Source organism: Brachionichthys hirsutus, unplaced genomic scaffold (genome assembly GCF_040956055.1).
Source record: "Brachionichthys hirsutus isolate HB-005 unplaced genomic scaffold, CSIRO-AGI_Bhir_v1 contig_487, whole genome shotgun sequence".
Lineage (NCBI taxonomy): Eukaryota > Metazoa > Chordata > Actinopteri > Lophiiformes > Brachionichthyidae > Brachionichthys > Brachionichthys hirsutus.
In genome coordinates this window covers 26,501-46,461 of record NW_027180649.1, presented here as the reverse complement: position 1 = coordinate 46,461, position 19,961 = coordinate 26,501, and the positions used below count along the sequence as shown (strand labels likewise).

The 19,961-nt window shown below is 41.9% G+C and overlaps 1 protein-coding gene across 1 annotated transcript in view; it reads right to left on the bottom strand.

Annotated features, from left to right (window-relative positions):
* Positions 1 to 242: 242 nt before the first annotated feature.
* The window catches only part of LOC137916322 (plectin-like), a 34,999-nt gene continuing 15,280 nt past the window's right edge, over positions 243 to 19,961 (bottom strand). The window contains exons 25-35 of the mRNA XM_068759366.1: positions 19,791 to 19,948; positions 19,009 to 19,187; positions 18,782 to 18,920; positions 17,743 to 18,099; positions 17,578 to 17,661; positions 17,350 to 17,454; positions 17,172 to 17,270; positions 12,105 to 15,458; positions 1,340 to 8,413; positions 1,069 to 1,185; positions 243 to 900 (exon numbers count right to left, since the gene is read on the bottom strand). Coding sequence (XP_068615467.1) covers positions 2,213 to 8,413; positions 12,105 to 15,458; positions 17,172 to 17,270; positions 17,350 to 17,454; positions 17,578 to 17,661; positions 17,743 to 18,099; positions 18,782 to 18,920; positions 19,009 to 19,187; positions 19,791 to 19,948 — 10,676 coding nt within the window. The 3' untranslated portion in view covers positions 243 to 900; positions 1,069 to 1,185; positions 1,340 to 2,212. The remainder of the gene's footprint in view (positions 901 to 1,068; positions 1,186 to 1,339; positions 8,414 to 12,104; positions 15,459 to 17,171; positions 17,271 to 17,349; positions 17,455 to 17,577; positions 17,662 to 17,742; positions 18,100 to 18,781; positions 18,921 to 19,008; positions 19,188 to 19,790; positions 19,949 to 19,961) is intronic.

The following is a 19,961-nucleotide window of genomic DNA, read 5'->3' as shown; positions in this document are numbered from 1 at the left end:
ATTTCCAGAAACTATTGATATTTCCATAATTATAATATTACCATTGCCATTATACATCTTGTGTGCCCAAAACTGTTGTACTTTAACAACAAGGGCTGTGAAAGAGATATAGGCTTGTGCATTTCTTCATTTCTGACTTTTTCCCCAATCACATTGGTCTTTGGATGTGCCATAGTTTAATACAGGCAGCATTGAAAAACAAAGTTGCAGAAGCATTATGATATACAAAGGACAACATAAGGTCTCTTTAAAGCATATTTATTTACATTAGTGTTATTTTTGAATATACAGATTCCACTCACCATTTCATTCAAAGCCAAATCTGCCCCATAAGCAAGACAAAGCAGTACATTTCTATAATGCCAAAATTAAAATCAGCAGTTACATCTGCGGTTGTTTTGTTTTTTTCAAAACATCTTTGCAAAGCTATTAAAACATGCAAGGAATATTCAAAATATATCAAGAACATGATGCAAACACACTTTGATGATATGTAATAGAAATGCTTGATGTGGAAACAAAAGTACAGTACAAGCAAAAATAAAGAGTGAAGCTATCTTTGAATTTGCAAAAGAAATCTGTGACAAACTGTCAACTGAAACATTTTAATTTGACATAATACATACATTCATGCAATGTGGTGCCATATCAAATATGACATTTCTCCAGACGTATCTTTGGTCAGCCTACATTTACAGAGATGCAAAGATTGACTCAGTGGACTTAAGAATATCTAATTCAAGGTATGCTGTTTATAATTCAAATTATAAGGAGATGAAAAGGGGTCATCAATGAAGAGTGTTCATAGAAAGGCATCCTGAGATGATGTCAAGCTAACTCAGCCACAGTTTTCTTCAAATGTAATTCACAATGGAGGAAATGACAGACTCAATGGCAGATCTAGAAGCAAAAGAAAATGAAGATGAATGGAAATTAAAATAAACCAGAACATGGTGCAAAGAAAAAAAAAAGTAATTTAAATAAAATTGCAAAAAAATAATGGTAAGCCTTGCTTTTATCTATTGCAAAAAACAACAACATATTTCCAAAAAGACATCAGTACCATACCTGAGCATCAGCGTGAAGTGAAAAAGGACTGACAGATCCAACCAAACTGAAGGGTTTGTCGACATTGCCCATCTGCACATCGGCGGCCATACATTGGAATCTGATGGACTGAGACAGCTGTTAAAAACAAAAAGGATGAAAGATTGCATAAAGATGTTAGTGTGTGATAGAGAAAATAAATGGAACAATCTAGGCTGTCAGACAAGATCAAAATCAACATGTAAAACAAACAAAAGGAACAAAAAGGGAGGGAAAAAATATTTCAACTTACAAGAAGCAAAATAAGAGGCGGCAGGTCTGTATGGAACAGCGGGAGCATGTCTGACATCATCTTGGGATTTACCAGGAACACTTGTCTGATGGTGCATATCAGTAATCCAGAACTTGGAGTATGTAAAACTTGGTGTAATTAGGGCAAAATATGCAAAAGTCCACTGAATAGATAAAGGCATACGTACATTGTTGGGCAATATATGAAACTGGTTTCCAAAAATATTTGCATCGTTTTAGCTCTGGAACTTTTTTCTCTTGTGCTTTATTCTGGAGTGTTTAGTACAGTATCTTTACTGGCTACATCATTTAGTCAGGCAACAACCGTGGTGAAAATCTTAACATGAAATCAGTCCATTCTCTCTACGAACAATCAGAGATTTGAAGGCATCTATGTATTACAATTTGTGGAAAAACAATCAAGTTGACATAAAGCCACTGTTGGAAACAATAAAAAATAGACAGATATTCTTGACTTTCAAAAAGGAATACTGGAAAAAATAATTTTGTTTGACATACACGTAGCATATATTAGTTTCAGAAAGCACAGTTTTAAACAGATAAAATTGACAAATATAAAGTCACTTGAAAATAGCATAAATTCAATTGCTTTTTGCTTTGAAAAATATAAAGTGACTTTAGAAAGAAAATTCATGTCTAATCTAGCAATGGTTGGTTATGTCTCCAAAAAATGAGCCACATGTGTAGATATTTGTGGCTACAAAACAGAAATGAGATTTATCGATGTGACTACATGCATGGCAGAATAAATAAATTACATTTTGCTTGTTAATACAACTCTTCTTATTCCTGTGAGAAACCCGTTAGTAGTACTGGTTCTGAGGAACACGTTGTGAGGAACAGAACTAAGCAATTAGAATCTGCGGACATAGCTAGTTGACGAAGATGTGAAGGAGGAGGATGAGACATTTGTGCTGAAGCCAGAACCAGCATCGATGCTGCCTCTCCTGGAGCCTGTTCGGGAGCCGGTCCTTGACCCGGAGCGGGAGCCATAGGCTGATCCAGGTCCACTGACATTGTAGGGACTGTAGAGGCCTTTGGTGGATTGTGAGGAGGCCTCCAGCAGCCTGAGGCCAGATTCCTCCTCGACCATGCTTTTATCCATGGCATTTTTGAAGGAGATTTTAAGTTTGGTTTTGGGACAAGTTAGATATTTAGAATAAGAACCAGTGTCCCGTAGTTTCTGGGCTGTTCTTGCGTCGATTGTGCCTTTCCCGATGGATTCATCTAGAGGCACTCTGCCCTCAACATCAGGCTCAATAAGCCCACCTGTCAAATACTGGACCTCGAGGAAACGCTGCCCAGCCTCATAATACAACCAGCCCTTCTTCAGAGCCTGGGAAGCAGACATCTTTTCTTTAGTTCTGGGGTCTTCAAATCCTTTGAATGCTTTCTGAGCCAGGCTGAGGCGATCAACCATAATTTTATCCACCAGGCCTTTTTCGGTCGCATCACTGACTGAAAATCTTTCCCCAGTCGAGGGGTCAATGATTCCTCCTGTGCAGGCTTGGGCCTCCAGTAATCTCTGGCCTGTGATGTTGTCCACAAGGCTTCTGTGTATGGCCTCTGTGATGGACACCTTCTCTAGTGTGTCTGTGTCCAGGATTCCAGCTATGGGAACTGTCTCCTCTGTGGGGTCGTTCCATATTACTGCTGGTGCCTTAATTGAGGGTATGGGGCTCATAGGAGAGGAGTAAGTGGAGCCAGTGGAGGAACCAAAGGAGGATGAGCGAGAGCGACCGCCTCCCACATTTCCAGACAGCATGTCAGCAAATTCTGTGATGGACAAGTTTCCAGATCGGTATGTATCAAGAGCCTTCTGGTCAATGAAACCACGCGAAAGAGCATCATCAACATCATACTGTCTCCCTGACCTCCTGTCAATGATAACAGATTTGACACCGCCATCAGAGGAGGTCATTGTGATCTCTTCCCATTCACACTCCTGATCAGCAAGCTCCAGGTAGGTTTGTTGGTCGATGAGCCCCTTCCTGTACGCTTCATACACGCTCATTTCTTTGCCCGTCTCTGGGTCTACAATGACAACTCTGCGTTTACGAACTGAGGATTTCGAGGAGGTCTTCCTTTCTTGCTTCTTGTCTTTCAGCAGCAGGAGAACCAGGCCAGTGTCTGGGTCAGTGATGCATCGCTCCATAAGCTGGAGGTAGGTCAAGTTTTCCTCAGTATTGGGATCAAAGAACCCTTTGGTATCATCAGATGGATCGGTCAGGATTTCATTCATTTCCTCGTCAAAGAATCCTCGTTTGTAGGCCACCTCTACTGGCAGACGATGACTTTCCTCAGGGTCTATAATTCCACCAGTGGCAATTTGGGCTTCCAGTAGACGGATACCATGATCTTTCAGGATTAGCCCTTTTTTCATGGCCTGGAAAAGGGAGATCGTTTTGCCTGAGTAAGGATCTCTATAGCCTGTTACTGCACGCTCAGCAGAGAGGAGCTTGTCTTTGAATTCATGTCCAACAATTCCCATTTTCACTGATTCATTCACTGTTAGTTTGAGGTTTTTGATTGGATCAATGACGTACCCTGTGGCTGCTTGGGCCTCAAGGAGTTCAAATGCAGTGCCTGGTCTTATCATGGCTTTCTTCATGGCTTGGTAAATTGATAGACGCTCTTTTGTATATTCTAAGAACACACCAGCAATACAGCTTGTTCCCTCAAGATACCTTGATAGTCTATTGCTCACCTCTTCCACTGAAACGACACCTTCATTCAGTTCGGTGACCGTCTGCTGGTCAATAATTTGTGAGCGGAGCAGCTCCTCCATTGTGATCCGCTTCCTCAGACCCTTAAACATCAGCCTCTTGTCTCCAAGGGCGAGCAGGCGTAATCCACCATCTACTTTGCATCTCTTCAGCAGCTGTGCGTATGACAGGTTCTCTTCAGTGACAGGGTCAACGAAACCTGTAACCCTGTCTGTCAGTTTTTCGTTGGTTTCCTTGTTAATATAGCCTCTCTGCATGGCAATATCAGCTGGCAGGTGGAATTGGAACTCAGGATCAATAATACCACCGGTGGCAGTTTGTGCTTCTAGCATTTTCAGAGCATAATCCTCGGGAACAAGGTCCTTTTTCATGGCCTGGAAAAGAGATATTATTTTCCCACTATATGGATCTTTGTATCCCGTGACCGCTCTCTCAGCTGAAAGAAGTTTGTCATGAATCTCAGGGCCGACGACTCCCTTACGAACAGCCTCGTCAACCGTGAGTGTTTCATTGTGAATTGGATCAACAATGAATCCTGTAGCAGCTTGGACCTCAAGGAGGGTGAGTGCTACCTCTGGTGTAAGAAAACCTCTCTTCATTCCTTGATATATGCTCAACTTAGAGCTCGAATCAGTTGTGACTCCAGCAACACAGCCTGTGCCGTAAAGATACTGCTTGACACTGGTAATTTCCATAACGTCACGGATATCCCTCTTGCCTTCTTTGAGAAGATTGTATGTTTCTAAGTCTATGATGCGGGCATTGTAGAGCTCCTCAATGGTTATCGTCCTTCTTATAGTCTTATATGACAGGGGACTCTCATTTCTGATGACTTCTCTCTGCTCCATTATCTCAATAATAATGATGATCATCCGCTCTTTAGTGATTGTACCGGCGCGATACTCATCAATGAGCTTTTGCCTTTCCTGTTCAGGGAGTAGATTAGAATTCACAATATCCCAGAGATTCACTGGTTGATCAGCAAGACCTTCAATTGGAATGTTGATCTGGGTATTGGTGAGGTCACTCTGGGTTTGTTCCTCAGTATAGAGGTACGTCTTCTCCACGACAATTGGAGACTGAGGCTTGGAGAGCGGGAGGACGTGAAGGCCCGTTTCTGGATCCGTTTGACACTTGCCTTTAAGCTGCCTGTAGGTAACATTCTCGTCAGTTTCTGGATCTGAGAAAGCCTTATTTTCATTAGACGGCTCAAACAGAGTTTTGGCAATTTCCTTGCTAAAAATGTTCTTCTGACAAGCCACATCTGTCGGGACACGGTGGCTGTTCACAGGGTCAATGATTCCTCCGCTAACCATCTGTGCTTCTAGCAGCGGCATTGCATGCTCTGCCAATATTAGATCTTTTTGCATTGCTTCGAAGAGGGAGACCTTGTTACCCGTGAATGGATCTTTATAGCCAGTGACAGCTTTTTCCGCAGACAGAAGCTTTTCATGTAGTTCCGGACCAACAAGTCCCGACTTCACTGCCTCATCCACTGTCGAACACTGATTCCTCACTGGGTCAACGATGAACCCAGTGGCAGCTTGTGCCTCAAGGAGTGAAAGACCTGTGTTATGTCTGAGGAGCTTTTTCTTCATTGCCTGATAAATTCCCATTTTCTCTTTTGTTGGTACCAAGTAGATGCCGGCAATGCAATCGGAGCCCTGAAGGTACTTATTAACATCGGGATTCTCACTGACATTTTTAGGCGTGGTTTTCCCTTGTTGAAGGAGGTGAAAGGTTGGTTCATCAATAATGTTGGACTCGTACAGAGAACTTGCTGGGACAGGAGCTCTGAGTCCCTTGAAGCACGACTGCTCTCGTTTCTTGGTCTCTTTCTCATTTACAATTGTGATAACAACCTTGATTATCTTCTCAATTGTAACCTTTCCTGACCTAAACTGTCTGAGCAGGTCAAGCCTTTGTTCCTCTGTAAGATAGTCAGAGTTGATGATCTCCCAGATGGTCATCTTCCGGCCCTTGAATGGTCCAGAATCCATGTCCACAGTTGCATGAGACATCGCCTCTTTTGTCTGGACTTCAGTAATTGTTTGCTTCTCTTTTTCATTGATCGCTTCATCAGAAAGTGGCAGAAGAGGGAGACCAGTGTTCTTGTCAGTCACACATCTATTGAAGAGCTCCAAGTATGTGACATTTTCCCTTGTGTTGGGGTCAAAGAAGCATTTATCTTCATCAGCGGGGCTGCTGAGAACTTGTTGCATTTCATCATCAAAGTAGTTTCTCTTGCAGGCCACATCGTGAGGAATGCGATGGCTGTTAACGGGATCAATGATGCCGCCCGTAGCCATTTGGGCGTCAAGCAGTCTGATGCCTTGCTCTTTAGGTATGAGATCTTTTTTCATTGCCTGGAACAAAGATACAGTCTTTCCAGTGTAAGGATCTTTGTAACCCGTAACAGCACGCTCTGCAGACAGAAGTTTCTCATGCAGCTCAGGACCAATGACACCTGATTTGACGGCTTCATCCACAGTGTACTTCTCATTATGAATGGGGTCAATGACATAGCCTGTTCCTGCTTGGGCTTCAAGCATATTGAAACAAGGCCCTGCCATCATCACGTCTTTCTTCATAGCTTGATAAAAGGACATGGTCTCTTTAGATGAATCAATAAATGCACCTGCAATACAGCTTGTACCCTTCAGTGCTTTGCGGACAGGTTCCATTTCAGACACCTCTTTGACCGTCTTATTGCCCTTGTGCAATTTATTATACAGGCCTTTGTCAATGATTTTAGATTCCAAGAGCTCAGTGGCTGGAACAGGTGCTCTCAGACCTTCAAAAGTGATTTCATTTTTCTTCTCCTTCTCCTCTGCCACGGTAATCACAATCTTAATAATCTTTTCAATTGTGATTTTGCCCGTCTTATATTGGCGGAGAAGATCTTTCTTCTGATCTTCGGAGAAGTATTCAGAGTTAATTATTTCCCAAATGGTGACAGTTTTCCCCTTGAATCTTCCAAATGGAACAGACACAGTTGTTTTGTCGAACATATCCTTCGTCTCTTCCTCTGTGAATATACTTGAGCACTGAGCAGCTTTTTCTGTGATTGGCAGGAGCAGCATGTTGGTGTCAGGGTCAGTCTTGCATCTTTGCATTAGTTCAGAATACGTCAATGGTTCTTGAGTGCTGGGATCGAAGTATCCCTTTGTGTCATCTGAGGTGCTTTCCATAATCTTGTTCATTTCAGCATTATATTGTCCCTGTTTACATGCTATTTCATTGGGGATACGGTGACTATTGATTGGGTCAATGATGCCACCAGTTGCCTGCTGAGCCTCAAGGACTCTGATGGCATGATCGGGTTCTATCAGACCCTTTTTCATAGCCTCAAAGACAGAGATCTTCCCACCAGTGTATGGATCTTTGTACCCACTAACGGCTCGCTCCGCTGAAAGCAGCTTGTTATGTAATTCAGGGCCAATCAGACCTTCCCTGACAGCCTCATTAACGTTAAGTTTCTGATTTTTAATAGGGTCTAAAATGCAGCCTGTGGCTGCCTGGGCTTCAAGAAGTATCAATGCTGTGCCTGGTGTAACCTTTTTCTGTTTAGATGCTTGATAGATTGACATCTTCTCATTAGAGGGGGTCAAAACTCCAGCTATGCCGTTACTTCCTTTAAGAATGCCTTTCAGACGGTCAGTGTCACCCAGTTCTTGCACAGTGGTTTCCCCACTTTTCAAGTTTTCAAAATCCTTCTCGGGTAAAAGACCAATGTCATGAAGTCTGCTTGCAGGTACCTTATCACGGATGCCTTCAAACATCAGCAGATCTGGCATCTTTGCTGTACTGTCTACCACATCCCCAGCATTTTGGCCATTGAAAACAGCCTTCGTTGTCTCAGCCATTGTTACGTGGATGCTCTCTTCAACTGGCACTTTATCAGTCTGAACGTTGGGTTCTCTTGCTGGCTGATCTTTCTGCGCTTCTTCAAGCTGTTGAAGCTTCTCGCGCAATTTCTGGTTCTCTTCTGCAAGAATGGCTTCCTGCTCTATTCTCTTCTTCTCCAGTTCATTCATTGCTTTTTGCTTGCTTTGCATCTCTTCCTCAGCAACTTTTTGCTTGTTGAGGGCTGCATCCATGGTAGCCTGAAGTCTCTTCTTCTCATCATCCATCTGTTGCCTCTGATGTTCCTGTTCGTCTTTGAGCGCCTTGGCCTTCTTGGCTTCCTCTTCAAACTGGCTCTCCAGCCTCCTTTTCTCCTCTTCGATAAGCTTCTCCTTCTTCAGCAGCATCTCCTTTTCTGTCAGGAATGTCTGCTGAAGCATGAACTTCTCATGTTCGATTTGTTTCTGATGTGCATCAACAATCTGATTAGGAAAAAGAAAAAAATATTAGATACAATAGGTTTGTATTTGGAGATCATATGCTTAATATTGTCAAAAAATACTTGTGTTTTTTTACAATGCACTCTGCTGTACCAAACTGTAGATTTCAAAGCTAGAAATAGCGCACTATGCTAAACATCCAAGTGTTGGTATTTGTTTTACAGTATACTTATGAAATAAATGTGATCTTTTCAATTCTTATTTTCTTAAGACTCACAAAACTGCCATGAGAAAGATGTTAAGCAACAAATAAGACAATAAATTGTCTTACTTTCATCCAGAATTCAACATACATTTTGTTAATGTGAATAGGATCCTGCATGAGCCAATTTGCATTGTATATCTGCATTTCCCACAACGTACCATCACCATTAACTCATACCCATCATACACTGTGCGTCAGATATATATATCCAAGTAAACATAGGAATAGTGGCACTCCAACAATCTTTGTTTAGCTCTACATTTATTTATCGAGGCTCTTTCGGCAATTTTATCAGCGCATAATCAACAACCAACATGATTGATGAATCAACCTCTCCGATGAAACAAAATTACGCAGACACTTTAGAGTTTGTCTCAATTTTGTAGAAAAACAAATTAAATGCAATGATAAAATATATCCACCTGCATAAGGGAGGTACTGACAAGAACACTACAATAAAAATTGAAAAATGAGATGAGCCCTTGATCGTCTCATCTACAGCCATTTTATCCGTCTTGCAGGCCACGGGTGTTGCTGAAGCATATCCCAGCTGGCTAGAAGCAGGGGGGTACACCCTGGACGTGTTACCAGCACATCACAGGGGCCCACATAGACTCAGAGCTATGGACAATTTGGAGTGATCAATTCACCTAAATTTCATGTTTCACAATTATTGTTTTGCTAATTTCATAAAAAATAGTAAAACTTGTAGAAAAGATTACTGTATCATCCCAGTAGAGGAGGAAGCATAAATCATGTGTGAATTCTAGTTCAAGGATAAAGAGGAAAATAATTATATCAAAATAACAAAGAATATCCACTATCATTGTTGAGTAGAAATTACAAACTCTTAAAAGGTAATCTTGAACGAGATAAGAATCAGACTGTATAAATACTCTTTTCAGTACTTATAAAACAATATAAAAAGGAAATAAATCCTAAATGCAGTGTTCAACAGGCATATAAGATAAGCCTACCCTTTTATAAGAAAAATCTATGAGAAAAATTGTCATTGAGACCACTTGGCTTTCTTTTATTACCTCCGCCAAGGAGGTTGTGTTTTTTCTGGCATTTATCTCTCTGCTTGTGTCTCTCTGTCTGTCCGTCTGTCTGTTTGCAATATAATTCAAAAATATACAGACTGATCTTGATAAAATGTTCAGGAAATGTTTGGACTGTTTCCAGGAACAAATGATTACATTTTGTTGATGAACCAGGAGAGATCCTGGATTCCAGATCACTTAATTGTCGTTAACATTACAGTCAATTACGCTTCAAAACGTGTTCTTCTATATCGCGATTGATTATTGACCGATGCTAATGGGGTATGACAAAATCGTGTAGCGTAGGGACCTCTATTTTACCACCAAATTTCACCCGGAATGGATATTGATGGCGTTTGTTTGTCTGTTTGTTAGCAGGATTATGGATAATCTGCTGGATGGAATGCAATGAAAAAGAAATGTTAAGATGGGCCTTTGTCTAACTTAGATCCCAATAAATTTTGAGAGCAATCCGGATACAAAACAAATCTGGTCTACGCTCTCCGAATACTTTTCTAGTTTTATTAATGTATCCAAAAAAAAAAAATCACCCTAAGGGAGAGATTTGTGAGGCTCCGGCCTCTAGGTGAGGAGAACATTCATTCATTCATTCATACTGTTCTTTTATCATATTCCGTGTTTCCTGTGTGTAATGCTGAAGTTCTTTCAGAAATTCAGTCAAAAATAAAAATCCCTATATGTGGGATGAATCTAATGGTGTTCAAGACTATAGATATCTGTGCATTAGACTATAATGCACACATTTATGACTGAATAAGGGATGCTAACACAACCCTGGAATAAACTTTGGTGCGCTATTTTTCACTTATGTCCCTCAGTAATCCCTCTTTTTAAGATAATGTTCATCTGAGTGCTTTTCTTTGATATTGTCCTTGATATTCAAACTTCTGCTTTCCATACAGCTTTGTTGCATCATATACTAATAGGCATGATCTCTGCTTCCTCCTAGACTGAGATGATGTGGCAATCTTATAGATGTCCCCTTGTTGTTTTTCGAAAGCCATTTTCTATTAAATATGCTCTTTATAATTAAGCATTGTTTTACTCATGTTGTACATGCAGGTAACTCCTCTTACACAGGTAAGAGACGTGATCCCGAGTAAAGAGCCCTCATAGCGTATTTTTTTTGACTGCTGGAGTGCTTCTATTACCCATTCCGAGGCTTTCCATCAGAACTACACCAACGAACTCAACTGCTTTGTTACTGTATGCTGCTGTGCACTGAAGCCGGAAACATGACTAGTACATGATAATCTAGATTATAATGCAGTAGATTTTACAAAGTCATCCTTCATTGCTGCAACAGATGCTGTCCCTCATCTGTTCAGCATCATAGCTTTTTATATCCCAGTTCCACACTAACCGTTGGATACCAATCATTCTATGTCAGGTGTTGGTTTTACTCCAAGGTTTTTCCAACAGGTACATGTAGTATATTCCTTATTGAAAATAGAAGGATGGAATTTAAGAAAACCCACTGAATGACACCCACTTAACAGCGACGATACCCGCAGATAGAGTATACACCAGACATGGGCAAACCCCGGCTATATACGACCCATTGGGCTTTTTAATCCGGCCCCCTCCGAGCTTGTCCAAATTATATAATTAAATACATTTTTATTATTAATAAACCTAATTCATTTTACATTTTTTCCTGTCTGGCTAGTAAAAGGCCAAATCCTTTGATATAATGGTTTTTACATGTCATTTATATTAGTTCACTCAAACACTCCATCCATCTGTTCCTGGCCCGGGCCCTCCTCCAAATTTTAGAACCCATTGCGGCCCGCGAGTCACAACGTCCCCCCCCTTCCTCCTGGTATACACTGTATTAAAAGCCTGGGCAGATAGCCTTTTGAATAGAAATGAAAGAAACACTACACTTTTTCGCTAATGTCGACTGAATTTCAGTCAGAATAATTATACCAACAATGCTCTCAATTCATTGAATTGTGTAAGTGAGGACAATGATGCAGTTAATGTCCAAACTAAGCATCCTTGTTCAATATCTAGCGTTTCTGAAGTGAGCACATGATTTTCCTTTTTTTTTTGTAGTTTACTGGTTTGATAGGATAATGCCAATATTCTAAACCTTTTTTATTTCAACTTCAACTTATTCAAGTTGCGTTGCAATGATATTTGAAGCTGAAAGAAATATAAAGCACGTCTCAAAAAAGAGAAACATTCCAGGATTTTAGGTGACATTCAGGACGAGATCTGCATGAGCACAGTGCACTGTAAAAAAAAGAAACTGAAAATCCTAGTCAAAATCATAGACATGGCTCCATGATTAGTGTAAATAAAACAAAGGGACAGAGGAAATTTAGGAAAGAAGTGTGTTAGTTTTCAGAAAGTAAACAATGACATAAGCTGCTTTGTTATGCCATTTTTGACACAATACCTCTTTAGATTTATTTTCAAGGTCTTCAGCCTCCATTTTGAGTCTAGCCTTCTCCTCCTCTAGGTCTGCGATAGCTTTGCGTAAATCGTCAGCCTCTTTGTTGGTACTTAATCGCACAATTTCCAGCTTTTCCACTTCTGTTGTTTTATCCTTAGTGGCCATTTCAGTCTCGTGAAGGCGGGATGCAATCATATTAGCTTGCTTCTTGAATTTTTTGGCCTCCTCTTCAGCTTTGGCTTGAGATTCACTGAGTTGAGAAACCTGAAGTTTGAGTTTCTCTGCTTCAGCTATGATTTCCAATTGCCGTTTCCTCTCTGCTTCAAGGGACTTCTGGTATTCCTCCGTTTCCTCCTCTAGACGCTGCTGCATTTGCCGTTTATCCTCCAGCAGCTTTTGGGCCTGCTGCTGAGCCAGCTCCTTCTGCCTTTGGAGCAACTCTGCTTCAGCTCTCAGTCTGGAGGCCTCTTGTATTGCCTGCATTTTTTCCTTCAGCATTTTCTCAGCAAGAGCACGCTGTTGATTGAGGTCTTCTTCTGCCGTCTGTCTCAAGCGTGCAGCCTCTTGGGCCTCAACACTAAGCCTGGCAGCATCCTCTGCAAGTTGTTTCATATTGTCAGCCTCTTTTGCGAGGAATTTCTGAGTGCTGTCTTTGTCTTTCTTGATTAAGCGCTGATTTTCCTCCTCAATTCTAAGTTTCAGTTTCAGCAGCTCTTCCATCTGGACTTTGACTTTGAACAGCTCCTCCTCCACCTGGGACTTTTGTTTGACAGCGTCATCAACCTCATCCTTCAAGCGCTGCAGCTCTTCATCCAGCACAGTTTTCTGATTGTCCGTTTCATCAAGCTGAAGTTTGACCTTTGTGAGCTCTTGCTCCACCTGGAACTTCTGCTTTAATGTTTGCTCTGCCAGTTTTTTGTGCTTCGCCATCTCAGTGTCAGCCATTTGCTTCTGCTTGAGCGCCGCTGCTTCTGCTTGTGCTCGTTTAGCCGCTTCAAATTCAGCCTCCTTCCTCAACCTCTCAGCATCTTCCTGCGCTTTAGCCTGGTTTGTCGCTTCTTCCTCAGCAAGAGCCTTTTGTCTTTCTGCTTCCTCTGCCTGTTGACGAAGTTGAGCTGCCTCCCTTTCGGCCTTCTCCTTAGCAGCTTCTGCCTCTTTGGCAAGCTTCTTGGCTTTCTCATACTCTTCCTTAAGCTTCTTCTGCGTCATGGTGTCTTCTTTCTGCTGAGCGAGAACGCTTTGGACTTGCTGTTCAGCAGCGCTGCATTTCAGGGCAGCTTGATGGGCTAAAGTAATCTGCTTATCCGCTTCTTTGTCGGCGTCATCTTTCTGATTTCTGGCCTCTTCTGCTTTCTTTTTCAGACGGTCAAGCTCTTCTTGAGCTGCCCTGCATTGTCTCGCTGCCTCCTCCTCTGCAGCAGCAATCTTCTTAACCTTCTCCTCTGCTTCCCTCCTCCTCTTCTCCTCCTCGAGGGCAAGTTTCCTCAGGTTCTCGGCATCCTCTTCTGCTCTTAGTTTGCTCTGTTGAGTTTCCTCAGCAATGTTTTTCAGTTTGTTCAGTTCTAGCTCCAGATCAAGTTTCCCAGATGAAGCTTTCTCAAAGTTAATCTTAATAATTCTGATTTCTTCCTCTACAATTCGCCTTTGTTTCAGAGTGTCATCCACTATTGCCCTTTGCCTTTCCATCTCAGCTTCAGATGATTTTTTGAGTTGCACTATCTTTTCTTCAATGTCGTGCTTGTGCTGGTTCGCCTGGTCTTCAAGCGCTTTCCTCTGGTAGGACTCATCCTCAGCTTGCCTTCTGAGTCTCTCATTTTCTGCTTCCTTCTCTTTCAAGGCAATTTCAGCCTCTGTTTTTAAACGAATTGCGTCACTGATGGCAGCCAGCTTCTCTTTGAGAATCCGTTCGGCCTCTGCTCTCTGATGAGCTGCTTCTTCCTCAGCGACTTGCCTCTGATGCTTCGCCTCTTCTGCAATGGCTCTCAGCTTGCTTGCTTCATCAGCCAGGTCTCTCATTTTCGTGGCTTCGGCCTCAAGCAGTTGTTTGCTCTTCTCTGTGTTGGACATGGTCTCTTTTTCTGCCTTAGACTTCAGTTGAAGGAGAACGTCCATTTCACTCCTTACTTTGGCCAGTTCATCCTCCAGCTGCTTCCTTTGCTGTTGAGCTGCAATGACTTCATTCTTTAGGCGATAAAGTTCATCTTCAAGGAGGGATCTCTGTTGCTCTGCATTGTCAAAGTCTGCCCTCAGTCGAATCAACTCCTGTTCTGCAGTGAGTTTTTGCTGAGCTGTACTCTCCGCTATCTTTCTCTGCCGATCAAGTTCTTTCTCTGCCATATCCTTCTGCTTCAGAGCCGATTCCTCAGCTTTGGCCCTCTTTTTCGCCTCCCGCTCAGCTTCCTCCTTTTGTTTCTCAGCATCTTGTTGAGCCAGGCTCTTTTCGTGAGCTTCTTCCTCAGCTTGGAGTCTTAGACGAAGAGCCTCATTCGCTTTTTGCCTCCATTTTTCAAGCTCTTTTTCCGCATCTTCTCTGCCGTTTTCAGCATCTTCTTGCTGTTTCTTAAGATATTCTGCTTCTTGCTGCAGCTGAAGGACAGCACCGTGCTCTTGTTTGAGAGACTCTTCCAGCTTTGAGGTCTTTTCCACAAAGGACATATGTTTGCTTTGGAGGTCAGCCGCAGCAGACTTCTGCGCTGCCACTTGAGCAACCTTGATTTGTCTTTCCTTCTCAAACTCTGCATGCTTCACTTGCCTCTCAGCCTCCTCTGCTTGCATCTTGAGGTTTTCTAGGTCTTCCAGAGCTTTTTGCTTCTGCCTTGAAGCTTCCCTCTCTGCCTCAGCTTTGCGGTCGAGTTCGTCCTCTGCCACGCGCTTTTTCTGTGTCTCTTCAGTGACTTGTTTGCGGAGCTTCTCAGCTTCTTCCTGGGCAGCTTTTCTGAGTTTCTCAGCTTCGTCTGCTCTGTCACGAAGTTGTCTGAGCTCAGACTCTGCGATAGACTTTTGTCTTACAGTTGTCTCAAGTTGGATCCTGATGATATGAATTTCTTCCTCAATCTTGGTCCTACTTTGAAGTGCATCATCCACCTGTTTACCTTTGTCTTTGATTTGCTGCTCGGAAAGCTTTTTGAGCTCACTCAGCTCCAGCTGGACATTATGTTTTTGCTTTTCTGCATTGACAGCAGCAACTTCTCTCTTGCTAACTTCTTCCTGCATTCTGAGCTTCAGTTCTTCAGCCTCTTTCTCTGCTTTGGCAATGGCCTTTGCATGCGCTTCAGCTAACTGCTTCTGTTTGTCTAACTCAGCCTGCATCTTGGCCATTTTTTTCTGTTCCTCTGCTTTGAGTTTCTGTGCAGCTTTCTGCATTAGTGGAAGCAAATGGTAAAGAAAGAATTATAATCAAGCATGACATGTTAAAAGGTAACACTTTACATCAGCTAGCTCCCAACAGTGTGGATTAAAATTGTAATTACTATAGTAATCACAGCCTTATCACACTGGAATAAGAGCAACATAATGCACTGTATTACCCAATGTTAATGTTAGCTCAAAGGCAAAATCAAAGATCAATCACAAGATGCAAATTAGATGCACATTCAAAGTGATGTTATTTTCACAATGCAAGTCTAATAATTAATGACAAGACAATTAAGGACAAATTGAGGATGCAGATGCACTGATTGATGCATGGAAACAAAAATCACTACAAACACCGCAAGAAAATCAAATGGCATGCAACTCTAGCTTTAGCTGTGACTTGCATAAACTGCATTGTACTTGTGATTCTAATATACTGTGGTCTCCTAGACTCCAATTTATTACTTTGGCTTTAACACTGAACCAATATTACTTGCAATGCTTATGTTGTTATGTTAATTATACTAATTTCCCAGTTTGAAATGACTAACAATATGTTATATATCTTATTTTAAAATTAATCACACATGAATGTTATTATTTTCATGTATGTAATAGAATGTATTCAATACAAACTGAAATTATTTAAAAAAAATATTGATAAATGTAATAAAATGTGTCCAACAGGCAACTGTTTAAGGTAGGAGTCTGTTGAATGGTTGCTGATAGAAAATGTTACATCTGTTTTTATGGCAATGCTTGCAAATGACCAAAAACAGTTGCAATTAATTGCTTCCTGAAAATGAAATGTTTTGTGTTAGAGTGTTGTTCACACCATCCAACTAGGTTCTATTTATTCCCATGCACAGGGGTTCTTCAAATCACTAATTCCACAGAAGGGAATGAAAAGTTGAAGATAACAGATAATGTCACCAAAATTGACTCCAGAAGTGTAAGAAACACCATAGAGTAAGCCTAAAAAACAACACCTCATATGGATAGTTACTATAATGCTATAAAAAGAACATAATGAAGCCAAGGAAATATTATATGCCACGGAAACCAAGTTTGAGAGAGAGAGACAGACACATTTTAGGAAATGGAGCATCTGCCGTACACAACTGCTCCAAACACTGAAAGATTTACCTCTTTAATGCTCAAACATTGATCGTGGTAAAGCACCGGCAAGCAGTTAAGAAAGGCAAAGAGACGAAACATCAGGGTCAGAAAATAACCAAACTTGAAACTGAACCCGAACCTGAGAGCCTCCGACAATGATTTTAGCCCCAGAAAACAAAGCTCCATGGGAACAAGAAAGGAAGAAACAAAATTGTAGTGAAAGAAAGAACCCCTCATTGTGAATGCATGATGGCACAAACAATAGATGAGTAGCTTAAACAATTTGGTTTCAGACTGACATTGGCAAACGTTATTCATTCATTTGAATGTAAAGACACTCAAAACCCATGCGATAGTCATTTCTAATCATGGCATTGATTAACGCTGTTCCTTGTTTTACTTATCCATTGTTACTTCTCTAGCCAATAGCTACAGAATGGCAATGTTTCAATGTGTAACCAATCAACCTACTGTAATGTGTGTGTATGGCACCATGTGTGGGTTATTTTGTTTGCTGATTGGTTGATTATCTTGGGTTGGTTAGCTTAATGTTAGAGTATAGTTTTGTTTTGGGATTCTCAGCCAGTTCTCACGCACCTCCTCCTCCTCCAGCCGGCGCTGCGAGTCAGTGATGAACTTAATGTACTGACTGGTAAGAGTCATCAGCTCGCTGTATCGGGTCCTCAGCGTGACGTACTGAAGCAGGGAGAGACAATCAGTGAGCAAACGTGAGCAAACTATCAAAGTGGAATGAGCGTCGTTATAAGGAACGCACCTCCTGAATGATGTTGTCAGAAGCCGAGTCGAGTTTGGTTTTCTTCAAGGGAGAAGCAAGAGGCTCCACTTGAGCTCTGTAGGCCACCAACTGGAGCTCATAGTCCTAATTGAAGGAGAAAAAAGAAAAACCAAGCTCCATGTGTTATTTTGGCAGCAGGATCTTTGCCTACACTGCTAAAAATAACAGATTGTTATCCTCATTGTATACTTGTGTATAAATGCTCACCTTGATAGTATCAATGTACGCTTTTGCATACTTTTGGCACTCATCAATGTTGTCTTTATTATTCTCAATCTCCTCCAGCAGGTCCTATTTTGAAATGGGGAAACGAGATGAGCTCACAAGTTTAATTCAGAGAACGTTGTTGAGTACTGAGAAGAGTAAATATACCTTTTCCTTTGCCAGTTGCTCTTTCAGAGTTTTGCTGTCAGCGATGTGCACAGCCTGGATCTTCTCCTGCCTCTCTTTGGCATCGGCAATCCAGCGGATCAGCCAGTCGTAGCTCTCGCGATAATAGCCCTGGTGGCGGCCGAGCTGCTCCAGCTCCCTCTGACGAAGGTCGATCTGCGTGAACACAGCCCTCCAGCGATCCTGGAGACCCGACAGGAGCTGCCGGTAGTGGTCCAGCTCCGCATCCCGCTCGCTGTGCACACGCGACATCCTGTCACTGACTGTCGTGGCCTTCTTCAGCTCTTCTTCCAACGAGTCAAACACAGGCTGTTCCCCTTCAGCCTTGGCTCGCATTTTCTGCAGAGTTCATGCAAGCAGCGAGGAAACAAGGCTTAAATAAATAAAGTCATACTTAGACGAGCCTGAAATACTGAAAGGCAGCATTTCTTGTTTGGCAATTAAGTTGGTGCATTTGTTTATATGTATTTGCGCCTCGAGATTCCATCCTTGGTCGCTTGGTTGTTCCATCCATAACTCAGGTAACCATGCCAACCTTCAAACCCTGCCACCAAAGGATGCAAATGTGCTGCTCATTTTTAAGTTTATAAACCTGTAAGGCATCAGATCTGACATATTTGTTATTTTTTATAACAATTCAAGCTAATACTGTTTACGAGAATCTTCCTATTTGGTCCGTCGATCAGCGGTCCAAATTTAGCTTACAACTCTGCGAAACAAAGAACGAAGTTATTCTGTCCGGCTTGGAGTCCTGTCACAATCAGCTTTTTTTTTAAGAGTTTGGAACTGTTTGGAACATGCAAGTTTATACGAGTATTAAGGAAACAATCTACCAATTTGGTGCTTCAAACAGTACAGTAGTCGGAATAGGGGACAGAGACGTCTTTCATGCTGTATTTATACTCTATATGCAGTTTCAATAAAGGTTATGGCGGAGAACTGGAGAACGTCTGATGTTTGAAGATGACTGAGAATGGACATGAAGAAAGAAAATGAATGTGGGTTAGTGCATGGTGTTTACCTTGAGTTTGTTTCTGTAAGCCTCTACTTCCCTGACATCACTGGGCACAGTATAATCCTCCCGCAGGCAGTCCTCGTACTGCTTGAGAACTCCCTCGGCTCCTTGTGTGTTACGGATGACCATCTCCACAGTCTTCAGCCTGTATCAAACAGCAGCAAGGCATGGCGGGGTATGAGGAAACAGCTTATACTCAAATTGATCCCAAGCTTAAGCGGATACGGACTCACTTTTCAAGGTAAATGGATGAAAGCGTGTGGGTGTGGTCCATCTTCTGAACAGTGAGATCAAGCTCTGAGTTCAGGACGGGAGCCGAGGCCGACGGCTGAGGGGAAGCCAAGACCGCTTGTGTTTTAACCGATACCTTATTAAGATCCTTCTTCAGACCCTCAAGAGCCACCTGGACTTTCTGTACAGAAAAAGAATTGATAACAGCATGTAAAGAGTAAGAAGTGGACTGAGCCTGAACACTGAAAAAAACAACTGCCTCGTCCCAACTGGCCCGCTAAGACTAAGGGACTACAAAGTACGAAAAGAGACATTGTTGACATTTGATTTTCTATTATGCCCAGTGGAGAACAAAGGGAAAACAGAGAGAACGATATTTCTATTCTTCTCTCCACCAACCACAGTATCAAACTTTTTTGTTTCTTTCTCCAGTCCCCAAATATGTCATTATTATGAGTCTTATAGAGTCATGTTATGCATGTTTTGCCTTTCTTAAGATGTTCGGTTCTTGAGTCTTACCCAAAGACCAGTCGAGGTCACAATACGCACGAGTCACCATGAAGCCCCTTAAACTTACACCGGCAACATGAGAGCTTCTTTTTTGCAAGCCGAAAGGATGAGAAGAAAATTTATATAAAGTGTATTTCAGCTAATTCACATGTGGAGAAACACAACACAAAAGGTTGCAGTCCCTTATTGGTGTGTTAATGTTTATATGGTAGAGGATTTTTTATTTTTATATCCTTTCTGTTTCAACGTGACTGACTTAATCTAAATACGATACCTTCTGCTCCGCCGCCTTCTGAACACATTCTCTCAGAGGCTCTTTCTGCACAGGTTTGCGTATGCGAGCCACAGTCCCAGCTTCACAGTCCTCGATACGCAGACGGAGGTCTTTGAGCTCAGAGATGCAATTCTTACACAGAGTCTCATCCTGCTGACCTGTCGGAAGAAC